We start from the raw sequence: 20,544 nt of genomic DNA, 5'->3' as shown, positions 1-20,544 counted from the left end.
AGTCAATTGGCCTGTATATATGGCCTGAATAACTTACATATCTGTCTAAGAAAGCTGATAAGAAGGTGAATTTTTACCATAAAAATATACAAGTTTCATATTCTATTACTGTTCTCCAATTCTTTTTTTTTCCAGTAAACTTTTTTTTTTTTTTAAGATTTTATTTATTTATTTGACAGGAAGAGAGAGATCACAAGTAGGCAGAGAGGCAGGCAGAGAGAGAAGGCGAGGCAGGCTTCCTGCTGAGCAGAGAGCCCGATATGGGGCTCGATCCCAGGACCTTGAGATCATGACCTGAGCCGAAGGCAGAGGCTTAACCCACTGAGCCACCCAGGCGCCCCTCCAGTAAACTTTTTATACCTGAGAAAGTAAAACACACCCTGGGTCCCATCCCCCTCTTTAGGGAAGAAAATAATAAAGCTTTCTACTCTTGGTTAAGGATAGTTTCTAGGGCAAAAACGTCTATGTGTAAAACACTTAAGAGCATTCCTTGGGGGTATTTTATGATCTTTGCTGGTTTCTCTAAATGTAGTAGAAGTGTCTTTTTCATGTCTCTCATTTCTCCTGGTCCCTTAACAATTTTCAGGTTGTTTATAGTGAGATCATCCAGTTCAAAAAACATTACAATAACGTTATAACATTAGATAAGCCTGGAGAAATCGGGGGATTTCTCCACTATTTCTCCACTATTGCCTCACTGCACATTTCTCTTTCCTTGCTTCCTAAGAAAAAGTCTTAAATCTAGCATCTTTTGACTTCCTTGAGAATTACTCTGGCACCCCCTGTTTGTGTTAGCAATGATCAGAATCTAGTCGTACGAGCTTCCTTCCCTCCCCACCCCCACTCCTCTTCCCCACGTGGAAGCAGAGAAGGAAACAGCCTTGGAAGTTCTCTCTGGGCAACTGTCAGCCTTTCAGGGACGTTTGCTTTCTGCCCAAGGAGAAACGTTCCCCTCTGGAGGCTTGGGCTGCAGGCAGCTTTGGGGACCACCAGTTCCCAGACGTCCAGGCCAGCTGGCCTTTCAGTAGAGCTGGTAGAGCAGGAAACCCCTGCAAGCAACAGGGCACACCTCCTCTTGCCCAGTGCCGCCCTCTGTGAACCAAGGCCTCAGCCTCCGCAGGCCATCAAGCCGCCATGCCAGACGCCCTGGCGGAAGTGGAGCCGAAGGCTGCCCAGCCTCAGGTTGCTGAAAATCCTTTGGAGACGGAACAGGCAAAGCGCAAGAAAAAACCCAAGCTTATGACGATGGTTCCCAGTAGCCTGATCAAGTTCAGCACTTTTCAAAAAAAAGAAAAAGGTCAGGCTGGGGCCACATCCCCCATTACAAAGAAGCCAAAAGAAAATCTGGAGGGTCCCTGCGGCTTGGGCTGTATAGTTATTTCCAGATGTCAGCGTTTCAACACGTTCCATTGCTTCGTGGTTTTCTACTGCCTCCTGATCACGTCTCAAGGTGACCTTGAGTGGGGTGGCAGGCATTCTGGGGAGGGCAGCCCCGGGGCACCTTGGGACAGGTGCAAAAGGGGTAACCCCCTGTGGTGACTCAGCTTGAAACAGCTGTAGTCTCTCCGGTTCTCAAGGTCTGTCTGGAATCACAGCAGGTTAATCGGGCCATTACCTTGGGTGCGTACCCCGTCATAGCTTTACCTGGGAAGAAGGTACGTGAGTGCCAGTCCACTGCACACAGTGTAGGTGATAGGGGCCTGGCCTCCAAATAGGAAGGGACTGTAGAGTCATTTAACGTTGTTGGGTCAGGGATCCTGGGAAGTAAAGGGTTGAATTAACTGGGGAGGTTAAAATAAAATTGAATATGGTGTTTGTGAGCACCAGTTTGTTTTCTGCTTCTGCTTACCATTTTGAGACCAGCTGGCCAAACTGCTTGCTGCCTGGATTTGGTATCCTCACATGTGAACTGAGGAGGTGAAGTGGGACCTCAAACAACCTATACCAGAGAACCCAGACTGGAAAGTGTTTTATCTTTTCCCACACAGTTAAACAAAGCATGTGAATTTGAATGCCCTTAGAGGGGGTGTCTGTTCTTTATTTGGCCTCAGCCCTCACCACTCCCTTTATGCTCAAGATTCTTTACTATCCTGTTAACACTGATGGCATTGACGCTTCCTGGACATGATCTTTTTGCCCTAAAATGTTATTTCTAAATAAGTACAATAAAAAGGCTGTGTGTGATAAGAACCACATGAAAGGGATACATAAATAGCGATAATTTTATCTTGATTTTATTAAAGAAGTTTCTTGGGGAAGAGGTGTTTGAATTATGCCCTGATAAATAGGGTACAGTTGTGATAATGGAATGTAGTTAAGGAGTATTGTGTAAGGAAATGAATGTATGAATGAGTGAATGTTTGGATGAATAAACACTCAGGTATGGGAAAGCCTTGTTCCAGAATGGTGAGTGATGAGTTTAGCTTGGATGATGGTTTCACTTAAGCATCCACAGGCAATTATATTTGTTTTATTCATTGTGTCTCCTTAAGACCTAATTATAGTGACTAAAACAGAAAAGACACTCATTAAGTATGTATTGAATGCATAAATGAATTAAAAAGATGGAAAAGACAATTTTATGAAGGTCTTTAAGTGACAGACTAGAGATTTTGAGAGGACACTGAAAGTTGTTCACTTCCTCCTAATGTGCTGGGTGATGAGTAAGGTGCTTTACAGGTATTCTCTTACTGATATAATCTCCTTACTAGGTTCATAATGAAAGTTTTTGCAAAAGTAGTTCGCAGTGAAGTTTTTTAGCTCCACTACTTTTTAATTGACTTCTTATAGATCATTAGCTCAGTTTGGGTATAACATTGGGTCTTCGATTTATAAAAATGATTTATCCATGTGTATTTACCAGTTGATCTATTTATTATTTGTTGTTACCTTTTAAACAATTTTGAAATAATTTCAAACATAGGAAAAGGGTGCAAAGTTGATACAAAGAATTCCTGCGGCCCCTCACACACATTCTCTAGTTGTTTACATTTCACCACATTTATTCCTTCCCCTTTTCTTGAACATACGGACTTTTTCAGACATGGTGTCTATTATAGCTAAAGACTCCAGTGTGCATTCTCCCAAAATGAGGACACTCTTCTTCCTAACCACTATACGCCTCTCTCAGTCAGGAATATCAGTGCCACACTATCATCAAATTTGGAATTGGTGGCCCCACTCAGATATTGCCAACTGCTTCAATACTGTCTCCTTTTCCTTTCTGGCCCGAAATTCTATCCAGGATCACACAATGGATTTAGTTGTCATATTTTAGACTTCTTTCATCTGCAGCAGTTCCCCCACTTTGTCCCTGTTTCTTATGTCCCTGCAAGTCTTAAGGTCTTTCATTCTGTATGTTGAATTTCAACCTGGGTATATTTGATGTGTCTTTATGACCAGATTCAGGTCGTGCCTGCCTGATTGGATCCATGCTACTGCGAAACTGATATCAGGCCTAGTCCCAGAAGATATATCCATAAAAGGTGGGATTTTAGTGGGAGATGGGTAATCATTTTCGGCATGTAGTGGCATCATAATGCATCAAGCTATCGCTTATGTTTGATTGGGATGAAGTACCAGCTGAAGTACAGATCTTAAAAGCCCAAGTGGCTCTACGCTTTACCTGATAGTAGCAATAATGATTATAAGGATTCTGATGCTGGATGGAATCTTCTGAGTGCCCTTAAGCACTTACGAAGAGAAAATGTCCAATTCAGTCCTCTTAACTCTCAGCTCTCAAGCCCTGTCTGAGAATTCTGGAGCTTCCATTGCAGCCCTAAAAGAAGTTCTCATTTCTTTTAGCCATAGATGTTATATATTGGGGAATCGAACACAAAATTTAAGTGTATGGACTGATGAGTTGTAATGGCAGTTGAGTGCACAGTCAAGTTTGTCCTCTTCTGTTACATATCCAATAAGAGTTGTTGATTTTTTAGTCTGTTAAGTTTGTTACTTGTTAGGACCGAATGGTGATTACCAAGCTTCTTACATGTAGAACTGGAATGGTATGTACGTGTGTGTGAGGGCACATATTTTCATTTTTCTGGATTTTATACCCAGGATTGGAATTGCTCAATCCTAGTAACTTTATGATTCACTTTTTAAATATTCTGTAGGCTTATCATATGTGTTTTATGGGTTTGAGGAAGTTGTCTTCTATTCCTAGTTCATTGAGTAGTTTTACTAAAAGTGTGTTGGGTTTTGTTAAATGCTTTCTTTCTCTCTCTCTGTGTGTGTGTGTGTGTGTGTGTGTGTGTGTGTGTGTGTTTTGCCCATTATTATATTAATGTAATGAATTACATTGATTCACTTTCATATTTTGGTAGAAGTCCCATGGCTTTCACATTTAAATTTGGTGAAGCATTCAAAATAATCATAAATAGAAAAAAATTTATTTGAAGAGTTTTGTCTTATAAGGTATTTGTCAAAAATTCTCTGAATGGAGTATTTTGGCTGAAATATTTCAATGGAAAACAGAGCTTCATACATTATTTAGTAGTGATTTCCTTGAGCTTGCTAGACATTTATGCACCTGTAGAGAGTGTTTTCTATTAAAATGGAGAGTCATTTTTTTTTTTTTTTTTTTTTTTAAAGATTTTATTTATTTATTTGACAGAGAGAAATCACAAGTAGGCAGAGAGGCAGGCAGAGAGAGAGAGAGAGGAGGAAGCAGGCTCCCCGCTGAGCAGTGAGCCCGATGCGGGACTCGATCCCAGGACCCTGAGATCATGACCTGAGCCGAAGGCAGCGGCCTAACCACTGAGCCACCCAGGCGCCCTGGAGAGTCATTTTTAATGGAGAGTCATTTGAAGTCATTTATTAACTATTATGTTAGAGGTACCTATGACCTCTTTCAGGCTCAGTGATTCAATAGGAGAATGTGGGACTCAGAGAAAGATGTTATTATTTATGGTTATGATGTATTATAATAAAAGGATACAGATTAAAATCAGTAAAGAGAAAAGGTATATGAGACAAAATCCAGAAGAAACCAGGTCCAAGCTTCCATGTATCTTTTCCCCGAGGATTTGCATGGACATGCTTAATTTTCCCCACAACAATGTGTTGTAATACATGCAAACAGTTGCCAGCTTATGTGAGCCTTGGTGTTTTTGGGGGGGGGCATAAATTATCTGATCAAACAGATGTTTACCTTAGATGACCTTGTTTAATATAAGCTGTTGAATCAGACTTGTTCTGTGTGGTCCAAGGCCTCAGGCAGAATATTCCAAAGGCTCAAAGTCACTTTCCAGGAGCCAATGAATGGCCAGTCTTGAAGACAGGCATTTTTTGAGCAACCAAGACCTGCTGCAAAACTATACAAAGCAACTTGGATGAATTGCAGCTATTTTCAGGGGAACAGTCGGGAAAAAAGATCATATTAAAATGTATTCTCCAGAGAAAAATATGAATAACATTTTATTAGAGGTAAGTATGGCTAAGAAATTAAAGTAAGTGGAGTGCATATCAAGAATCATATTCTTTTATTTTTCCAAAGTTACGATATCTAATATAAAGGTGTTTGAAAAGTTTTTTTCTTAATTTTTTATTTTTTATTAATATATAATGTATTATTAGCCCCAGGGGTACAGGTCTGTGAATCGCCAGGTTTACACACTTCACAGCACTCACCATATCACATACCCTCCCCAATGTCCATAACTCAACCACCCTCTCCTTTCCCCCCTCCTCCCAGCAACACTTATTTTATTTAGTGAGATTAAGAGTCTCTTATTGTTTCTCTCCCTCCCAATCCCATCTTGATTCATTTTTTCCTTCTCTATCCCCTAAACCCCCCACTTTGCCTCTCAACTTCCTTATATCAGGGAGATCATATGATAATTGTCTTTCTCTCATTGGCTTATTTCACTCAGCATAATATCCTCTAGTTCCATCCACGTCATTGCAAATGGCAAGGTACCATTTCTTTTGATGGCTGCATAGTATTCTATTGTATTTATATACCACTTCTTATTTATCCATTCATCTGTTGATGGACATCCATAGTTTGGCTATGTATAGTAGACATTGCTCCTATAAACATTCGGGTGCATGTGCTCCTTCGGATCACTACATTTGTATCTTTAGGGTAAATACCCAGTAGTGCAATTGCTGGGTTGTAGGGCAACTCTATTTTTAACTTTTTGAAGAACCTCCATGCTGTTTTCCAGAGTGGTTGCACCAGCTTGCATTCCCACCAACAGTGTAGGAGTGTTCCCCTTTCTCTGCATCCTTGCTAACATCTGTCATTTCTTGACTTGTCAATTTAGCCATTCTGACGGGTGTGAGGTGATATCTCATTGTGGTTTTGATTTGTATTTCCCTGATACCAAGTGATATGGAGCACTTTTTCATGTATCTGTTGACCATATGGATGTCTTCTTTACAGAAATGTCCGTACATGTCCTCTGCCCATTTATTGATTGGATTATTTGTTCTTTGGGTGTTGTTTGGTAAGTTCTTTATAGATTTTGGATTCTAGCCCTTTATCTGATATGTTGTTTGCAAATATCTTCTCCCATTCTGTCAGTTGTCTTTTGGTTTTGTTAACTGTTTCTTTTGCTGTGCAAAAGCTTTTGATCTTGATGAAGTCCTAATAGTTCATTTTTGCCCTTGCTTCCCTTGCCTTTGGTGATGTTTCTAGGAAGCATTTGCTGCGGTTGAGGTCGAAGAGGTTGCTGCCTGTGTTCTTCTCAAGAATTTTGATGTATTCCTTTCTCACATTGAGGTCCTTCATCCATTTTGAGTCTATTTTCATGTGTGGCATAAGGAAATGGTCCAGTTTCATTCTTCTGCATGTGGCTGTCCCAATTTTCCCAACACCATTTTTTAAGAGACTGTCTTTTTTCCATTGGACATTCTTTCCTGCTTTGTCAAAGATTAGTTGACCATATTGTTGAGGGTCTATTTCTGGGCTTTCTATTCTGTTCCACTGATCTATATGTCTGTTTTTGTGCCAGTACCTTACTGTCTTGATGATGACAGCTTTGTAATAGAGCTTGAGGTCTGGAATTGTGATGCCACCAACTTTGGTTTTCTTTTTCAATATTCCTCTGGATATTCGAGGTCTTTTCTGGTTCCATATAAATTTTAGGATTATTTGTTCCATTTCTTTGAAAAAAATGGATGGGATTTTGATAGGGATTGCATTAAACACGTAGATTGCTTTAGGTAGCATAGACATTTTCACAATATTTGTTCTTCCAATCCATAAGCATGGAACATTTTTCCATTTCTTTGTGTCCTCCTCAATATCTTTCATGAGTACTTTATAGTTTTCTGAGTACAGATTCTTTGTTTCTTTGGTTACATTTTATTCCTGGGAATCTTATGGTTCTGGGTGCAATTGTAAATGGGATTGACTCCTTAATTTCTCTTTCTTCTGTCTTGTTGTTGGTGAAGAGAAATGCAACCGATTTCTGTGCATTGACTTTATATTCCTGTACAAGTTTTAGCAGTTTTGGCCTGGAGCCTTTTGGGTTTTCCACATATACTATCATATCATCTGCAAAGAGTGAAGTTTGACTTCTTCTTTGCTAATTTGGATGCCTTTAATTTCTTTTTATTGTCTGATTGTTGAGGCTAGGACTACTAGTAGTATGTTGAATAGCAGTGGTGATAATGGGCATCCCTACCATATTCCTGACCTTCGCAGAAAAGCTCAGTTTTTCTCCATTGAGAATGATATTCGCTGTGGGTTTTTCATAGATGGCTTTGATGATATTGAGGTATGTACCCTCTATCTCTGCACTTTGAAGAGTTTTGATCAAGAAAGGATGCTGTACTTTGTCAAATGCTTTTTCAGCATCTGTTGAGAGTATCCTATGGTTCTTGTTCTTTCTTTTATTAATATAATGCATCACATTGATTGATTTGCGGATGTTGGACCAACCTTGCAGCCTGAAGGAATCCCACTTGGTCATGGTGAATAATCCTTTTTTTTTTTTTAAATTAACATGTAATGTATTATTAGCCCCAGGGGGTAAATAATCCTCTTAATGTACTGTTGGTTCCTATTGGCTAGTATTTTGGTGAGAATTTTTGCATCTTTGTTCATCAAGGATATTGGTCTGTAATTTTCTTTTTTGATGGAGTCTTTGGTTTTGGGATGAAGGTAATGTTGGTCTCATAAAATGAGTTTAGAAGTTTTCCTTTCATTTCTATTTTTTGGAACAGTTTCAGGAGAATGGGAATTAATTCTTCTTTAAATGTTTGGTAGAATTCTCCTGGGAAGCCATCTGGCCCTGGGCTTTTGTTTGTTTGGAGATTTTTGATGACTGTTTCAATCTCCTTACTGGTTTTGGGTCTGTTCAGGTTTTCTATTTCTTCCTGGTTCAGCTGTGGTAGTTTATATGTGTCTAGGAATGCATCCATCTCTTCCAGATTGTCAAATTTGTTGGCGTAGAGTTGCTCATAGTATGTTCTTATAATTGTTTGTATTTCTTTGGTGTTGATTGTGATCTCTCCTCTTTCATTCACGATTTTATTTATTTGGGTCCTTTTTCTTTTCTTTTTGATAAGTCTGGCCAGGGGTTTGTCAATCTTATTAATTCTTTCAGAGAACCAGCTCCTAGTTTCGTTGATTTGTTCTATTGTTTTTTTGGTTTCTATTTCATTGATTTCTGCTCTGATCTTTATGATTTCTTTTCTTCTGGGTTTGGCTTTCTTTGTTATTCTTTCTCCAGCTCCTTTAGGTGTAGTGTTAGGTAGTGTATTTGAGACCTTTCTTGTTTCTTGAGAAAGGCTTGTATCACTATATATTTTCCTCTCAGGACTGCCTTTGCTGTGTCCCATAGATTTTGAACCATTGTGTTTTCATTATCATTTGTTTCCATGAATTTTTTCAATTCTTCTTTAATTTCCTGGTTGACCCATTCATTCTTTAGTAGGATGCTCTTTAGCCTGCATGTATTGAGTTCTTTCCAAATTTCCTCTTGTGATTGAGTTCTAGCTTCAGAGCATTGTGGTCTGAAAATATTCAGGGAATGATCCCAGTCTTTTGGTACCAGTTGAGACCTGATTTATGACCCAGGATGTGATCTATTCTGGAGAATGTTCCATGCGTACTAGAGAAGAATGTGTATTCTGTTACTTTGGGACGGAATGTTCTAAATATTTCTGTGATGTCCATCTGGTCCAGTGTGTCATTTAAGGCCTTTATTTCCTTGTTGATCTTTTACTTGGATGATCTGTCCCTTTCAGTGAGGGGGGGGTGTTAAAGTCCCCTACTATTATTGTCAATGTGTTTCATTGATTTTTTAATTAATTGGTTTATGTAGTTGGCTGTTCCCATGTTTGGGGCATAGATATTTAAATTTGTTAGATCTTGTTGGACGACCCTCTGAGTATGATATAGTGTCCTTCGTCATCTCTCATTATAGTCTTTGGCTTTAAATCTGATTAATCTGATAGAAGGATTGCTACCTCAGCTTTCTTTTGATGTCCATTAGCATGGTAAATTGTTTTCCACCCCCTCACTTTAAATCTGGAGGTGTCTTTGGGTCTAAAAGGAGTTTCTTGTAGACAGCATATTGGTGGATTTTGTTTTTTTTATCCATTATGATATTTGTGTCCTTTTATTGGGGGCATTTAGCCCATTTACATTAAGGGTAACTATTAAGAGATATGAATTTAATGCCATTGTATTGCCTGTAAGGTGACCGTTACTGTATATTGTCTCTGTTCCTTTCTGGTCTACTACTTTTAGGCTCTCTCTTTGCTTAGAGTACCCCTTTCAATATTTTTTTTTAGAGCTGGTTTGGTGTTTACTCTTCTTTTAGTTTTTGTTTGTCCTGGAAGCTTTTTATCTCTCCTTCTATTTTCAATCATAGCCTAGCTGGATATAGCATTCTTGGCTGCATGTTTTTCTCATTTAGTGCTCTGAGTATGTCATGCCAGTTCTTTCTGGCCTGCCAGGTCTCTGTGGATAAGTCTGCTGCTAATCTAATATTTTTACCATTGTATATTACAGACTTCTTGTCCCGGGCTGCATTCAGGATTTTCTCTTTGTCACTAAGACTTGTAAGTTTTACTATTAGATGATGGGGTGTGGACCTATTCTTATTGATTTTGAGGGGGGTTCTCTGTGCCTCCTGGATTTTGATGCTTGTTCCTTTTGCCATATTAGGGAAATTCTCTACAATAGTTTGCTCCAATATACCTTCTGTACCCCTCTCTCTTTTTCTTCTGGAATCCCAATTATTCTAATATTGTTTCATCTTATGGTATCACTTATCTCTCAAATTCTCCCCTCATGGTCCAGTAGTTCTTTGTCTCTCTTTTGCTCAGCTTCTTTATATTCTGTCATTTGGTCTTTTATATCTCTAATTCTCTCTTCTGCCTCATTTATCCTAGCAGTAAGAACCTCCATTTTTTATTGCACCTCATTAGTAGCTTTTTTGATTTCACCTTCTTTAGATTTTAGTTCTTTCATTTCTCCAGAAAGGGCTTTTATTTCTCCAGACAGGGTTTCTCAATATCTTCCATAACTTTTTCGAGCCCGGCTAGCATCTTGAGAATCGTCATTCTGAACTCTAGATCTGACATATTACCAACATCCGTATTGATTAGGTCCCTAGCCTTCAGCACAGCCTCTTGGTTTTTTTTGTTTGTTTGTTTGTTTTTGTTTGTGGTGAGTTTTCCCACCTTGTCATTTTATCTAGTTAAGAATATATGAATGAGAGAATAAAATACCAAAAGGATGGCAAAGACCCCAGAAAAATGTGCATTAACCAAACTATAAGAGACCCCAAGTCATGGGGAGAAGAAAGGGGGTAAAAAGAAGTTAAGAAAAAAAAAAGGAAAGAAGAAAAAATATATATTAGACTGGTGAATAGAACAGAACCACCCACTTGATTTGGGGGATATTTTGGTCTTTTTGAAGAAAATACCTCCCAAAATTTTTAAGAAAGAAAACACAAACACACACACACACACACACACAAACAAATAATAGTAAACACAATGAAGGGATGGAATATGACTATAAAGATGTAAATTTTTAAAAAAATTCTAAAAATGAGTTGATAAGATAAGTCGATTGGGAAAGAAAGAAAAAGAAAGTGGAGAGAAATTCTGCTCAGGTTGAAGACTAGAACAAACCCTATGCTAGATTTAGGGTATATTTTGATCTATTAGAAGAAGTTGTATCCCAAAAATTTTTAGAGGTAAAAACCCTATGTGTACACAAAATATAAAGTTAGATAAAATGAAGGACAAAATAGGACTATAATAATGAACGTTCAAAAAGATATTTTTTTTTTGAAAAGATTTTTTTTAAAGAAAGGTATTGTTAAGATAAACCAGTTCAAAAAAAGTTAAAGGAGGAAAACTTAAAAGTTAAAAAAATTAGAATAAGAAAAAAATAAAATTAAAACATTTAATTAACTTTGCAAGACTAAAGAATCATGGGGAGAAAGCCATGAATTCCATACTGTGATTTCTCCTCCTCTGGAATTCTGCTGTTCTCCTTGATCAGTGAGCTTGGCCTTGGCTGAATTTCTTGCTGATCTTCTGGGGGAGGGCCTGTTGTAGTGGTTCTCAAGTGTCTTTGCCCAGGTGGAATTGCTCTGCCTTTGCCAGGAGGCGGGCTAAGTATTTTGCTTGGGTTTGCTCTCGGGAGATTTTGTTCCCTGAACACTTTCCAGAGAGCTCTGGAGGATGGGAATGAAAATGGCGGCCTCCCAATCTCTGGCCTGGAGGAGCTAAGAGCTCAGGGCCCCACTCCTCAGTGCACCCTCAGAGAAAAGCTCTCAGTCACTCCCACCTCCTTGGTCTCTGGTTGCAATCTGAGCTCACCCGGCCTGTGACCGAGCGTCTCTATCTCTGGCACACAACCTTGCCTGGAGTCTCCAAACCCAGCAGATCCCTCCCACTCTTCCAGGGGGTTCTCCCTGGATGTGCCACTTGTGGGGGCCCTGCTCAAAGAGCAGTCATCTGACCATGCCACAGATCACAGTTTAAGGTAACCCTGAGCTGAGAGCTCACTCCTTGTCTCTGTCTCTGTGGCTGGCTTCCTGCTCTAATACTGTGAGCTCTATGATACTCAGACACCCCTGATCCTTCTGTGACCCCACAAGCGATGTATGGAGTGATGTCCCTCAGTGGAGCAGACTTTTAAAAGTTCTGATTTTGTATTCCATTGCTCTGCCGTTTTCTGGGACCTGGCCCCTCCCCCGTGGTCTATCTTCCCATTGATTCGGATTCACTTCTCCAAAGGTTCTACCTTTCAGAAAGTGTTTGATTTTCTGTTTCTGGAATTGCTGCTTTTCTTCTCTTTGATCTCCTTTTGGATTTGTAGGTGTTCAGAATGGTTTGATAACTATCTAGCCGATCTCTTGCTACCTGATGTCATCGCAGCCTTCTTCTCTGCCTTCTTGACTCTTCCCCCTGAAAAGTTTTTGAATAAACTTTTAGTTTCACCAATGTAATAAAACTAATTTGCCTATAAATGACAAAAATCTTAGGATTTTTTTTTTTATTACTAATTCATTACCAGGCATTGAACCAGGAAACAAACAAACCGTCAAAGATGGAATCTGAAGCTGGTTATCTGACCTGATTGGGCTTGAAAACAATGAAAACAGCAATATTGTGCCAATATTTGTGGAAAATGATGTAGTGGGCATTTATGTCATGTAGTGTTGTTATTTAAAATGTTGCCCAAAATCAAGTTCTCACTGAAGGCAAGACTTGGGGAGATGAATGGCTTCTCTGGCTGACTCCTATGGTAGAACTTTTGACTAGAGAGATTCTGGGGTTGATCAACGGCTTCTGACTGCTCTGGAAAGTTTACAGAAAGGAAATAAGAAGTTTTAGTCACGATTAAGGAAATTTGTGAGCTTCTCCGGTGTTCTACGAGAATCTCATCATTTTTAGTCACACTCTGCATATTTTGAACAGTTCTAACTCCGAATTACAACGTTTTAAATTCAATGCACAGATTCACCAGATCGCTTTTGTTATAGTTGAGATACTGATTGGAGAAGAGTGGACCCTTAAGAATTGGGATGAAGGCATTTGGCTGGAATTCAGTGAATCTGAGGGCCATAATTCCCCAAATCCTAAACCTCCTTTCCTAGTAGGAGCAACTATACCTTTTATGTCTGAAGAAAAATCATTTCCTTTTTTTTATAGACACTGAACTTGCCTCATCCAAGTTAAGAGAGTGCTGATTGCCCCATGATCTATCCCACTACACCTTCTTGCTGCCAGACTCATAACTACAGTTAGATCCCAGCCTTCCCAGAATGACTGACATGAGGTCTATCCTGGAAGATACCACACACCACAAGTTTGCCTGCCACTTCAGTGATGTCTCTAGGGAACAATTGGTTTAGAGTGTGAGGGCTACCTCTTCTAAAATGAAGGAGAAGTTTCATCACTTGTTTCATTCCAATTAAGAAACATAATCTTTAGTGAACCTGTGTGTGTGTGTGTGTGTGTGTTTTAAAGGTAGAAGTATGTTATGTAGCACTATAGCTCCCCTCAGGGGAGGCCCTAAAAAAATAGAGGAAAAAGGAAATCTTTCCAATGGGCAGACCATTGAGCAGTACATCTGATGATCCACACTGCCTAGATACCATGCTGACATTGCCTAATGGTCTGACCATTTGGTGACTTGGAGAGTTGGGTAAGTGGCATGTCTCTTTGAATGAGCACAGTTATCCATTGTGGATCTTCACCAAAAGAAATCCATTGCAGAGGAAGCTTTCAATAATGGGACAGGTAACTGTCCTCTGAAAATTCCCCACTCATTGTAAGTCTTGTCCAATGGGTTCATATTTATAGTGACAGTTACATCAAGAATAGAGGTTATGCAAGAGCTGAATGCATGGAATACATACACACATACACACATCTGTACCAGTGCTGATGTCTTTATTGTCCTTATCGAATGCCTTATACACCATTGTGATCATCTTATTTCTTATCACAATGTTTTAAATGAAGGAACTCACTTTATAGGAGAAGAAGTAGAGCTGGAAGTTCATGTTCATGGAATTCACTAAGGTGAGAGATAAGCTTTGAGGTAGCAACCTACATGTTATGGTGATCAAGAAGTAGAAGAGAGAGTGAATAATGGAGGAGGGAAGTTATCAACTGTGTTTGCATAGCCATTTAGAGAAATAGAAACTGCAGCAACTATGCATTTTTTCTCGTTTGTTTTATGTGTACGTTTGTATACACATTTGTGTGTGTGTGTGTGTGTATGTATTCGATTTTTTCCCTCTTTTCCCCTTATTATTTGATGAGAGTATTATGGGAGATAATGTTACAAATTCATCTCTAGGTTACAAAATATCCCTGAGAAGGGGAATTAATACCCCAACCCCAGAGATGGACATAGTAACTGACAGGACATTTCTTGCCTTGACCATTATCCTCCTTGGCCACATCTAAAATGAGAGTTGAAGAAAACTCTTCTCTTTGATGCAACCAAGTTTTTAGATCTTGTCTTCTGCTGGTCTTGGTCTGTTAAACTGGTGTTGCTCCAATTTGACTTACAGTTTCTTTCTCAGTACTGTTCCCTCACAAATTTAGTTAGGTCTATGATGTGTTTGAGAAGTTATTTATTTATACCCTTCATGCAGTTTTATACCATTTATACCTTTGCAGTTTACTTTTTGTATTAAAAAAGTTCATTTAGGTTTATGATTGACCTAGAAGATGGAGTAATTTTACCTTGTGGTAGATATGATGACTGGTTGATCTCATGTCTGCTTTTTTTTCTTTTTCTTCTTTTTATTTGAAAGAGTAAGAATATCTTTGTAAGAATGATAAATGTACAATGTTAGGCATTAAAATGATGACGTTACTATTCATTGGTATGCTAGTTTAAATAGAAGAAGAAGGGCGAAAATGAATCCTGAGTGTCTAAAATGTGAACTCTGCGAGCTACTTGTCTGTTGGCCATAGACTTCATTATGCGTGGTCTGGACTCACTGCTTTTTCCAAGGGGCATAGGAGACTGTAAACTGCATTTCCCAGCCCTTCTTTCTTGCTGGCTTCCACTTAGGTGTTGCCAATGAGAGGCTGTGACAGTAGATTTGGAAAAGGGGCAAAGGAAAGCCTCTTTTTTGTTTTCTCCTCCCTGTGGTGACGTCTTTGGCAATAGCAGCAATACTGGGTGGACAGGAACTCCTGGATTTATGCTCAGGCATTGCTACATCTCCATCAGCAGCAACAGTTGGTGCTTCAACAGCCAATGCTTATGGCCCTGGCTCCACAAATGCAAGAAGAGCAGAAGTAGTGGAAGGCTGTGAGTTGGCTCTCAGAGCATTAGCAGTAGTGTAGGTTCTGGCCTTCTGGAAAAGAGGTAGCTATTGCAGTTCCAACAGCAGTAGCAGTCCATGTTCCAGCAACTTCTGCTTCATAGGTATTCATGAGCTTTGATTGGTAACTCTTTTCTGTTTTCACTCCAATAAATGTATGACTTTTGTATCCAACCTCTGTATGCATTTCTTGAAGTTTCAAATATTTAGTACAATATATTTCAAATATTGAGGACAATTGTTTTTTTCCTAGTTGGATACTAGGGGATAGAAATGCACCTCTATGATAAAATTTACTTAATGTTTAGGAACATGACAAACAATTCTCCATATTGTTCAAGGATGTACACATTCTGGCTTTTAAAAGAGTCAGAAATTATGACCTTCAAATATAGGTTATGGGTTATGGAGAGAGAGAAGAATGCATTTTGGGGGGGTACATGCTTGGCTTCAAATACTTGGATGTTTTATTTCCTGTTCTGAGTGATAGATAAGTATTCATTAGATTGTCATTTATTTATTTTTTAAAAAGATTTTATTTATGTATTTGAGAGCAAGAGAGAGCAAGAGCGAGAGAGCGTGAGGGGGGGAGTTGCAGAGGAAGAGGGAGAAGCCAACTCCTCGCTGAGCAGGGAGCCTGACACAGGGCTCGATACCAGAACCCTGGGACCATGACCTGAGCCAAAGGCAGATGCTTAACTGACTGAGCCACCCAGGTGCCCCTGTTATTTATTCATTTTTATAACTGAATCATAATACATTCAAATAAAGATCAGTACTAAGTAAGATGACTGAAAAAGATAAGTATTCTCCAGTAAATCAGTACAAAATAGGTAAAATTCAATTAGCAAATATTTCACAAAGGTTAAGGCCTGTTAAGTATTTTTTTTTTTTAAGATTTTATTTATTTATTTATTTGACAGACAGAGAGCACAAGTAGGCAGAGAGGCAGGCAGAGAGAGAGGAGGAAGCAGGGCTCCCTGCCGGGCAGAGAGCCCAATGTGGGGCTCAATCCCACAACCCTGGGATCATGATCTGAGCTGAAGGCAGAGGCTTTAACCCACTCTGCCACCCAGGTGTTCCAGTATTTTAGAAAACAAATCATGTATTTATGGATCTTAAACAGTCAGAATAATGTAAAGTAAACTTAAATTAGTGTAAATTGTTTTGATTTGTAATGATTATATTTTGATTTGATTATATTTTGTCTCTTAAAATGAATGCTACTGCTTTCTTTTTTTTCTTGTTACATTTTAGGTATTGTGTTTGGTCTCAAAGAATTGAGCATGGACACTTTTGTAAAGGACAGTCATCTGAATGATGTGGAGAATTTTTTGTTGCCTATGACTTATGATATTTCATCTTCCCTGGTAGCAGTGTTTATAGCATACTACGGAGGGAAAGGAAACATACCAAGATGGGTTACATTTGCCTCCTTTTTAGTGGGATGTGGATCACTTTTATTTGCTTACCCATACTTTACTGAGGAAGATTTTAAAGCAAATGTAGATATTGAAGGTAAGATTATAAAAGGTGTCAAATTATTATTTAAATATTGGCTTTAAGAACTTAAAATAGGTTATAATACTTGTTTGTACATCCATCCGTCTGTATCTATGTATATTACCAGGTTTATTAAGCTAATTTATTGCAGCTCCCAACTAATATATATATGCCATTCTCTTTTCTTCTCATGATCAAATATCCTTTCATGTAAGAGATAGGCATAGGAAAAAGAAGGAGTTTGGGGGATAATTATTTTATGAAATTGTTTTTCTTTTATTAGTTTTTATATGTATTATAAATCTCTTGAGAACTTTGGTAATTCCTTATGTCTTCCACAATATGCTTTCCTTAATCCTGCATTTTGACCTCAATACACATACACAAGAACACAGATAGATACATAAATAAACGCACAGAAAAAGAAAGATCAGACTCCTACCATTTCAAAATGGGAGCTGCCCTTTGGCCTAGGACTTGGAATTTAAAAATATTAGTGCCTTCTTCACTTTATTCATTTTTAAAAAGATTTATTCTGGGTGCCTGGGTGGCTCAGCCAGTTAAACGCCTGCCTTCAGCTCAGGTCATGATTCCAGAGTTCTGGGATCTCATCGAGCTCCTTGCTGGGCGGGGAGCCTGCTTCTCCCTCTCCCTCTGCCTGCCGCTACCCCTGCTTATGCTCGCTCTCCCTCTGTGTCAAATAAATAAATAAAATCTTAAAAAAAAGATTTGTTCCACAATCTTTTTGCTATTGCCAGTAGTTAAAGGCTATTTTGAAGTTTCATAGCTCTATTCCTGGCACTGTTGTGTTGAGTACTTTCTTGCTGTGTATAGGTCAGCAATGTTAAAATGGATTTACCCATTTTGGCAACTTTAAAATGGACTTGAGTGATACATGGTGGAAAAAGCCAGAAGGATGTTTTCATGTGTGTATGTATGTGTATATACATGCTTATGATATTTAAAAGTATGCTTATGATGTGTGCACACAATTTAAATAAATAGTTCATATTAAGTGCAATTTATACAACATATTTATATACTGTAGAATTCACATATTAAACAATATGTTGGTATACATTTTCAACATATGAACTATATAATATTCATTTATATTTACAATATTTTATTCTTTTTGTAGAAAGTATTTATTTTCAGATATTGGACAGTAGGAACCTCAGGATCATGATCCCTAGGAGAAGGGAAACAAACAAATTGAATTTTATAGGAGAAGAAAAGTGTAGCAGACTATGGACATATTTGATTATCAGGAGGCTGAATGACCTCCTTGAATTTAATAATTATGAATTCAAAGTGAGATTTGCATGGTTGTGTGTTTTCCCCCAGCCATAGTCAGCTTTACAAGTATAAAAGCAGAGTAGGTAGAAGACTTTAATTTGATGAGGGTTGCAATTTTACCAAGAGATTGCTTGATAAGAGAGCATGGGATTTAAAAGTGCTAAAATGACAATGGGAGAAGATAAAGGACATCAGAGGATATTGGTATGGCGAAAAGGAGCAGTATCAAAATCCTAGTGGGTTTTAAGGATTGTTGAATTGGGTTACTAGAAGTGAGCTGGAAAGATAGGGATATTTTGAATGTGAAATGCTTGAAATTACAACTAAGAAAGGTTTTTGGTTATTCTTTTTGAAAGTTTAAAATTAATTAAGTGGGTGGAGAAAAATTCAAGGGACCAAGAGATTGGGGTATTTAAAACATCACATTGATACCAATGTCACCACAAGTTAATATATCTTTATAAGATTGAATTATCAGTATTTTGAATCACAATTCTTTTTTTTTTTTTTTTTTGAATTTATTTATTTGACAGAGAAAGATCACAAGTAGGCAGAGAGGCAGGCAGAAAGAGAGAGAGAAAGATCACAAGTAGGCAGAGAGCCTGATGTGGGACTCGATCCCAGGACCCTGAGATCATGACCTGAGCCGAAGGCAGTGGCTTAACCCACTGAGCCACCCAGGCGCCCCTTGAATTACAATTCTAAAGACCTCCTCCCACTTGATATGAAGTCAACTAGCATTTGGTATGGATACTGAACCAGATGAAAATTTCCATTAGTGTACTATATTGCGATCTGCATTCTAGTCAGTTTTCTACAAAAATATTTTCAGAGCATTTGTTAATACCAATCAAAATGGACACAATCAGAATGATCTAATGACATTGCCTGTATTTACCAATCTAATAACAAATGAAATTCCAGGAAATCTTACTATCGTTTTACAACCATAATGAATAAAAAAAAGTGTGAGAAATAGATGGCCACCTAAAGGAATTTAAAATCTAGTGGTTTACCATATAATGACTAACTTTAATGGAAATAATATTTTATTGTATGATGCTTTCTCTTTATGAGAAGTTAATGGGTCTAAAAAGGGAAATTATTTGTTTGCTCGGATATTTATTTATTTATTTTTAAAGATTTTATTTATTTGAGAGCGAGTTAGAGAGAGAGAGAGAGAGCATGAGTAGGGGAGAGGGAGAAGTGGACTCCCCTCTGAGCAAGGAGCCCGATGTGGGACTTGGTTTCAGGAACCTGGCTGGCATCATGACATGAGCCGAAGGCAGACACTTAACTGACTCAAGCACCCAGGTGCCCTAAAAAGGGAAATTATTTAAATAGAGTGCCACAAAGTTAATGTGAAGATTGCTGAAGAAGTGGATATAGAACTAAACTCAGAAGATAATCTGAAGATACAAATAATCTAGAACATCAGAAACACTTTTTTTCTGCATGTCAAAAGTTAGGGATACCAGTTACTAAATTTAAGAGGAACATATGTATGTTGTGTATGTGTGTATATGTATAGATACCTATGCATATATACATGTTATCATGTATATATACATGTTATCATGCATATACATTTATATTTGGTTTATAATTTTTTTTTTCTCTTTTAAAAATTAACATATAGTGTATTATTTGTTTCGGGGGTACAGGTCTGTGATTCATTAGCCTTACACAATTCACAGCACTCACCTAGCACATACCCTCCCCAATGTACTTATCTTTTCCAGTATTCCCACAAAATTCCTTTTATAATTGTGTTTTTTATGAGAATATAATGACTGATTTTAGAACTGCTACATTCAGTGTAAATGAAATGTTTACTTAAAAAAAAGGTATACTGGTGGAAATAACTTTGTAAAAGGTGAAATATTTCATGAGAGATACTGCATATTTGTTGTATGTTTAATTTTTGACTCATTTAACAAAAATAATTGTCTTTTCAGAAGATATTTGCCAAGAAATGAAGAGTGCCCAGGCTTGCAGGAAAACTGTACCATCATTCCATGTGAAATATTTAGTTTCCTTCATCCTGGGGCAGACTGTGCAGGGAGTAGCAGCAATGATTCTTTATATCCTTGGAATAGTCTTTATTGACAACAGTGTTGCCATACACTCAACTGGTATTTATATAGGCAAGTTTTTTTTTCTCCACCTCTCTAATATGGTTGACCCATTTTGAATTTTTATTGAGCTTTTACATCTTGGTGTACATATCTAAACTGACATGTAAGTGCTAATTATTGGCCCTTATAATAACATTATAACAAATGTTATAATATAATGTTAGATTTATAAGTCTTGTGTTTGACTTCAAAATCACATTGGGTTGCCTAATTCTGAGGAATTGCTTGAGATTTTGAATTGTAGACAAGTCATCTGAAAGTCATCAAAAAGATAAAGAGGAGTAGGAAAAGCACATACTTTCTTAAGTAATAAACACTATATTCTTTCT

General features: G+C 38.0%; 1 protein-coding gene across 2 annotated transcripts in view; it reads left to right on the top strand.

Annotated features, from left to right (window-relative positions):
• The first annotated feature begins 889 nt into the window (after positions 1-889).
• SLCO6A1 (solute carrier organic anion transporter family member 6A1) overlaps positions 890-20,544 on the top strand; it is a 90,854-nt gene continuing 71,199 nt past the window's right edge. For both annotated transcript variants that reach the window (XM_059175562.1, XM_059175560.1), the window contains exons 1-3: positions 890-1,450; positions 16,533-16,793; positions 20,036-20,224. In XM_059175562.1, the coding sequence (XP_059031545.1) occupies positions 1,135-1,450; positions 16,533-16,793; positions 20,036-20,224 (766 nt within the window). In that variant the 5' untranslated portion in view covers positions 890-1,134. The remainder of the gene's footprint in view (positions 1,451-16,532; positions 16,794-20,035; positions 20,225-20,544) is intronic.

The sequence above is a fragment of the Mustela lutreola genome, chromosome 5 (assembly GCF_030435805.1).
Source record: "Mustela lutreola isolate mMusLut2 chromosome 5, mMusLut2.pri, whole genome shotgun sequence".
NCBI classification, from domain to species: domain Eukaryota; kingdom Metazoa; phylum Chordata; class Mammalia; order Carnivora; family Mustelidae; genus Mustela; species Mustela lutreola.
Note: the sequence above shows the minus strand (reverse complement) of the source record. Positions and strands in the feature narration are given on the sequence as shown.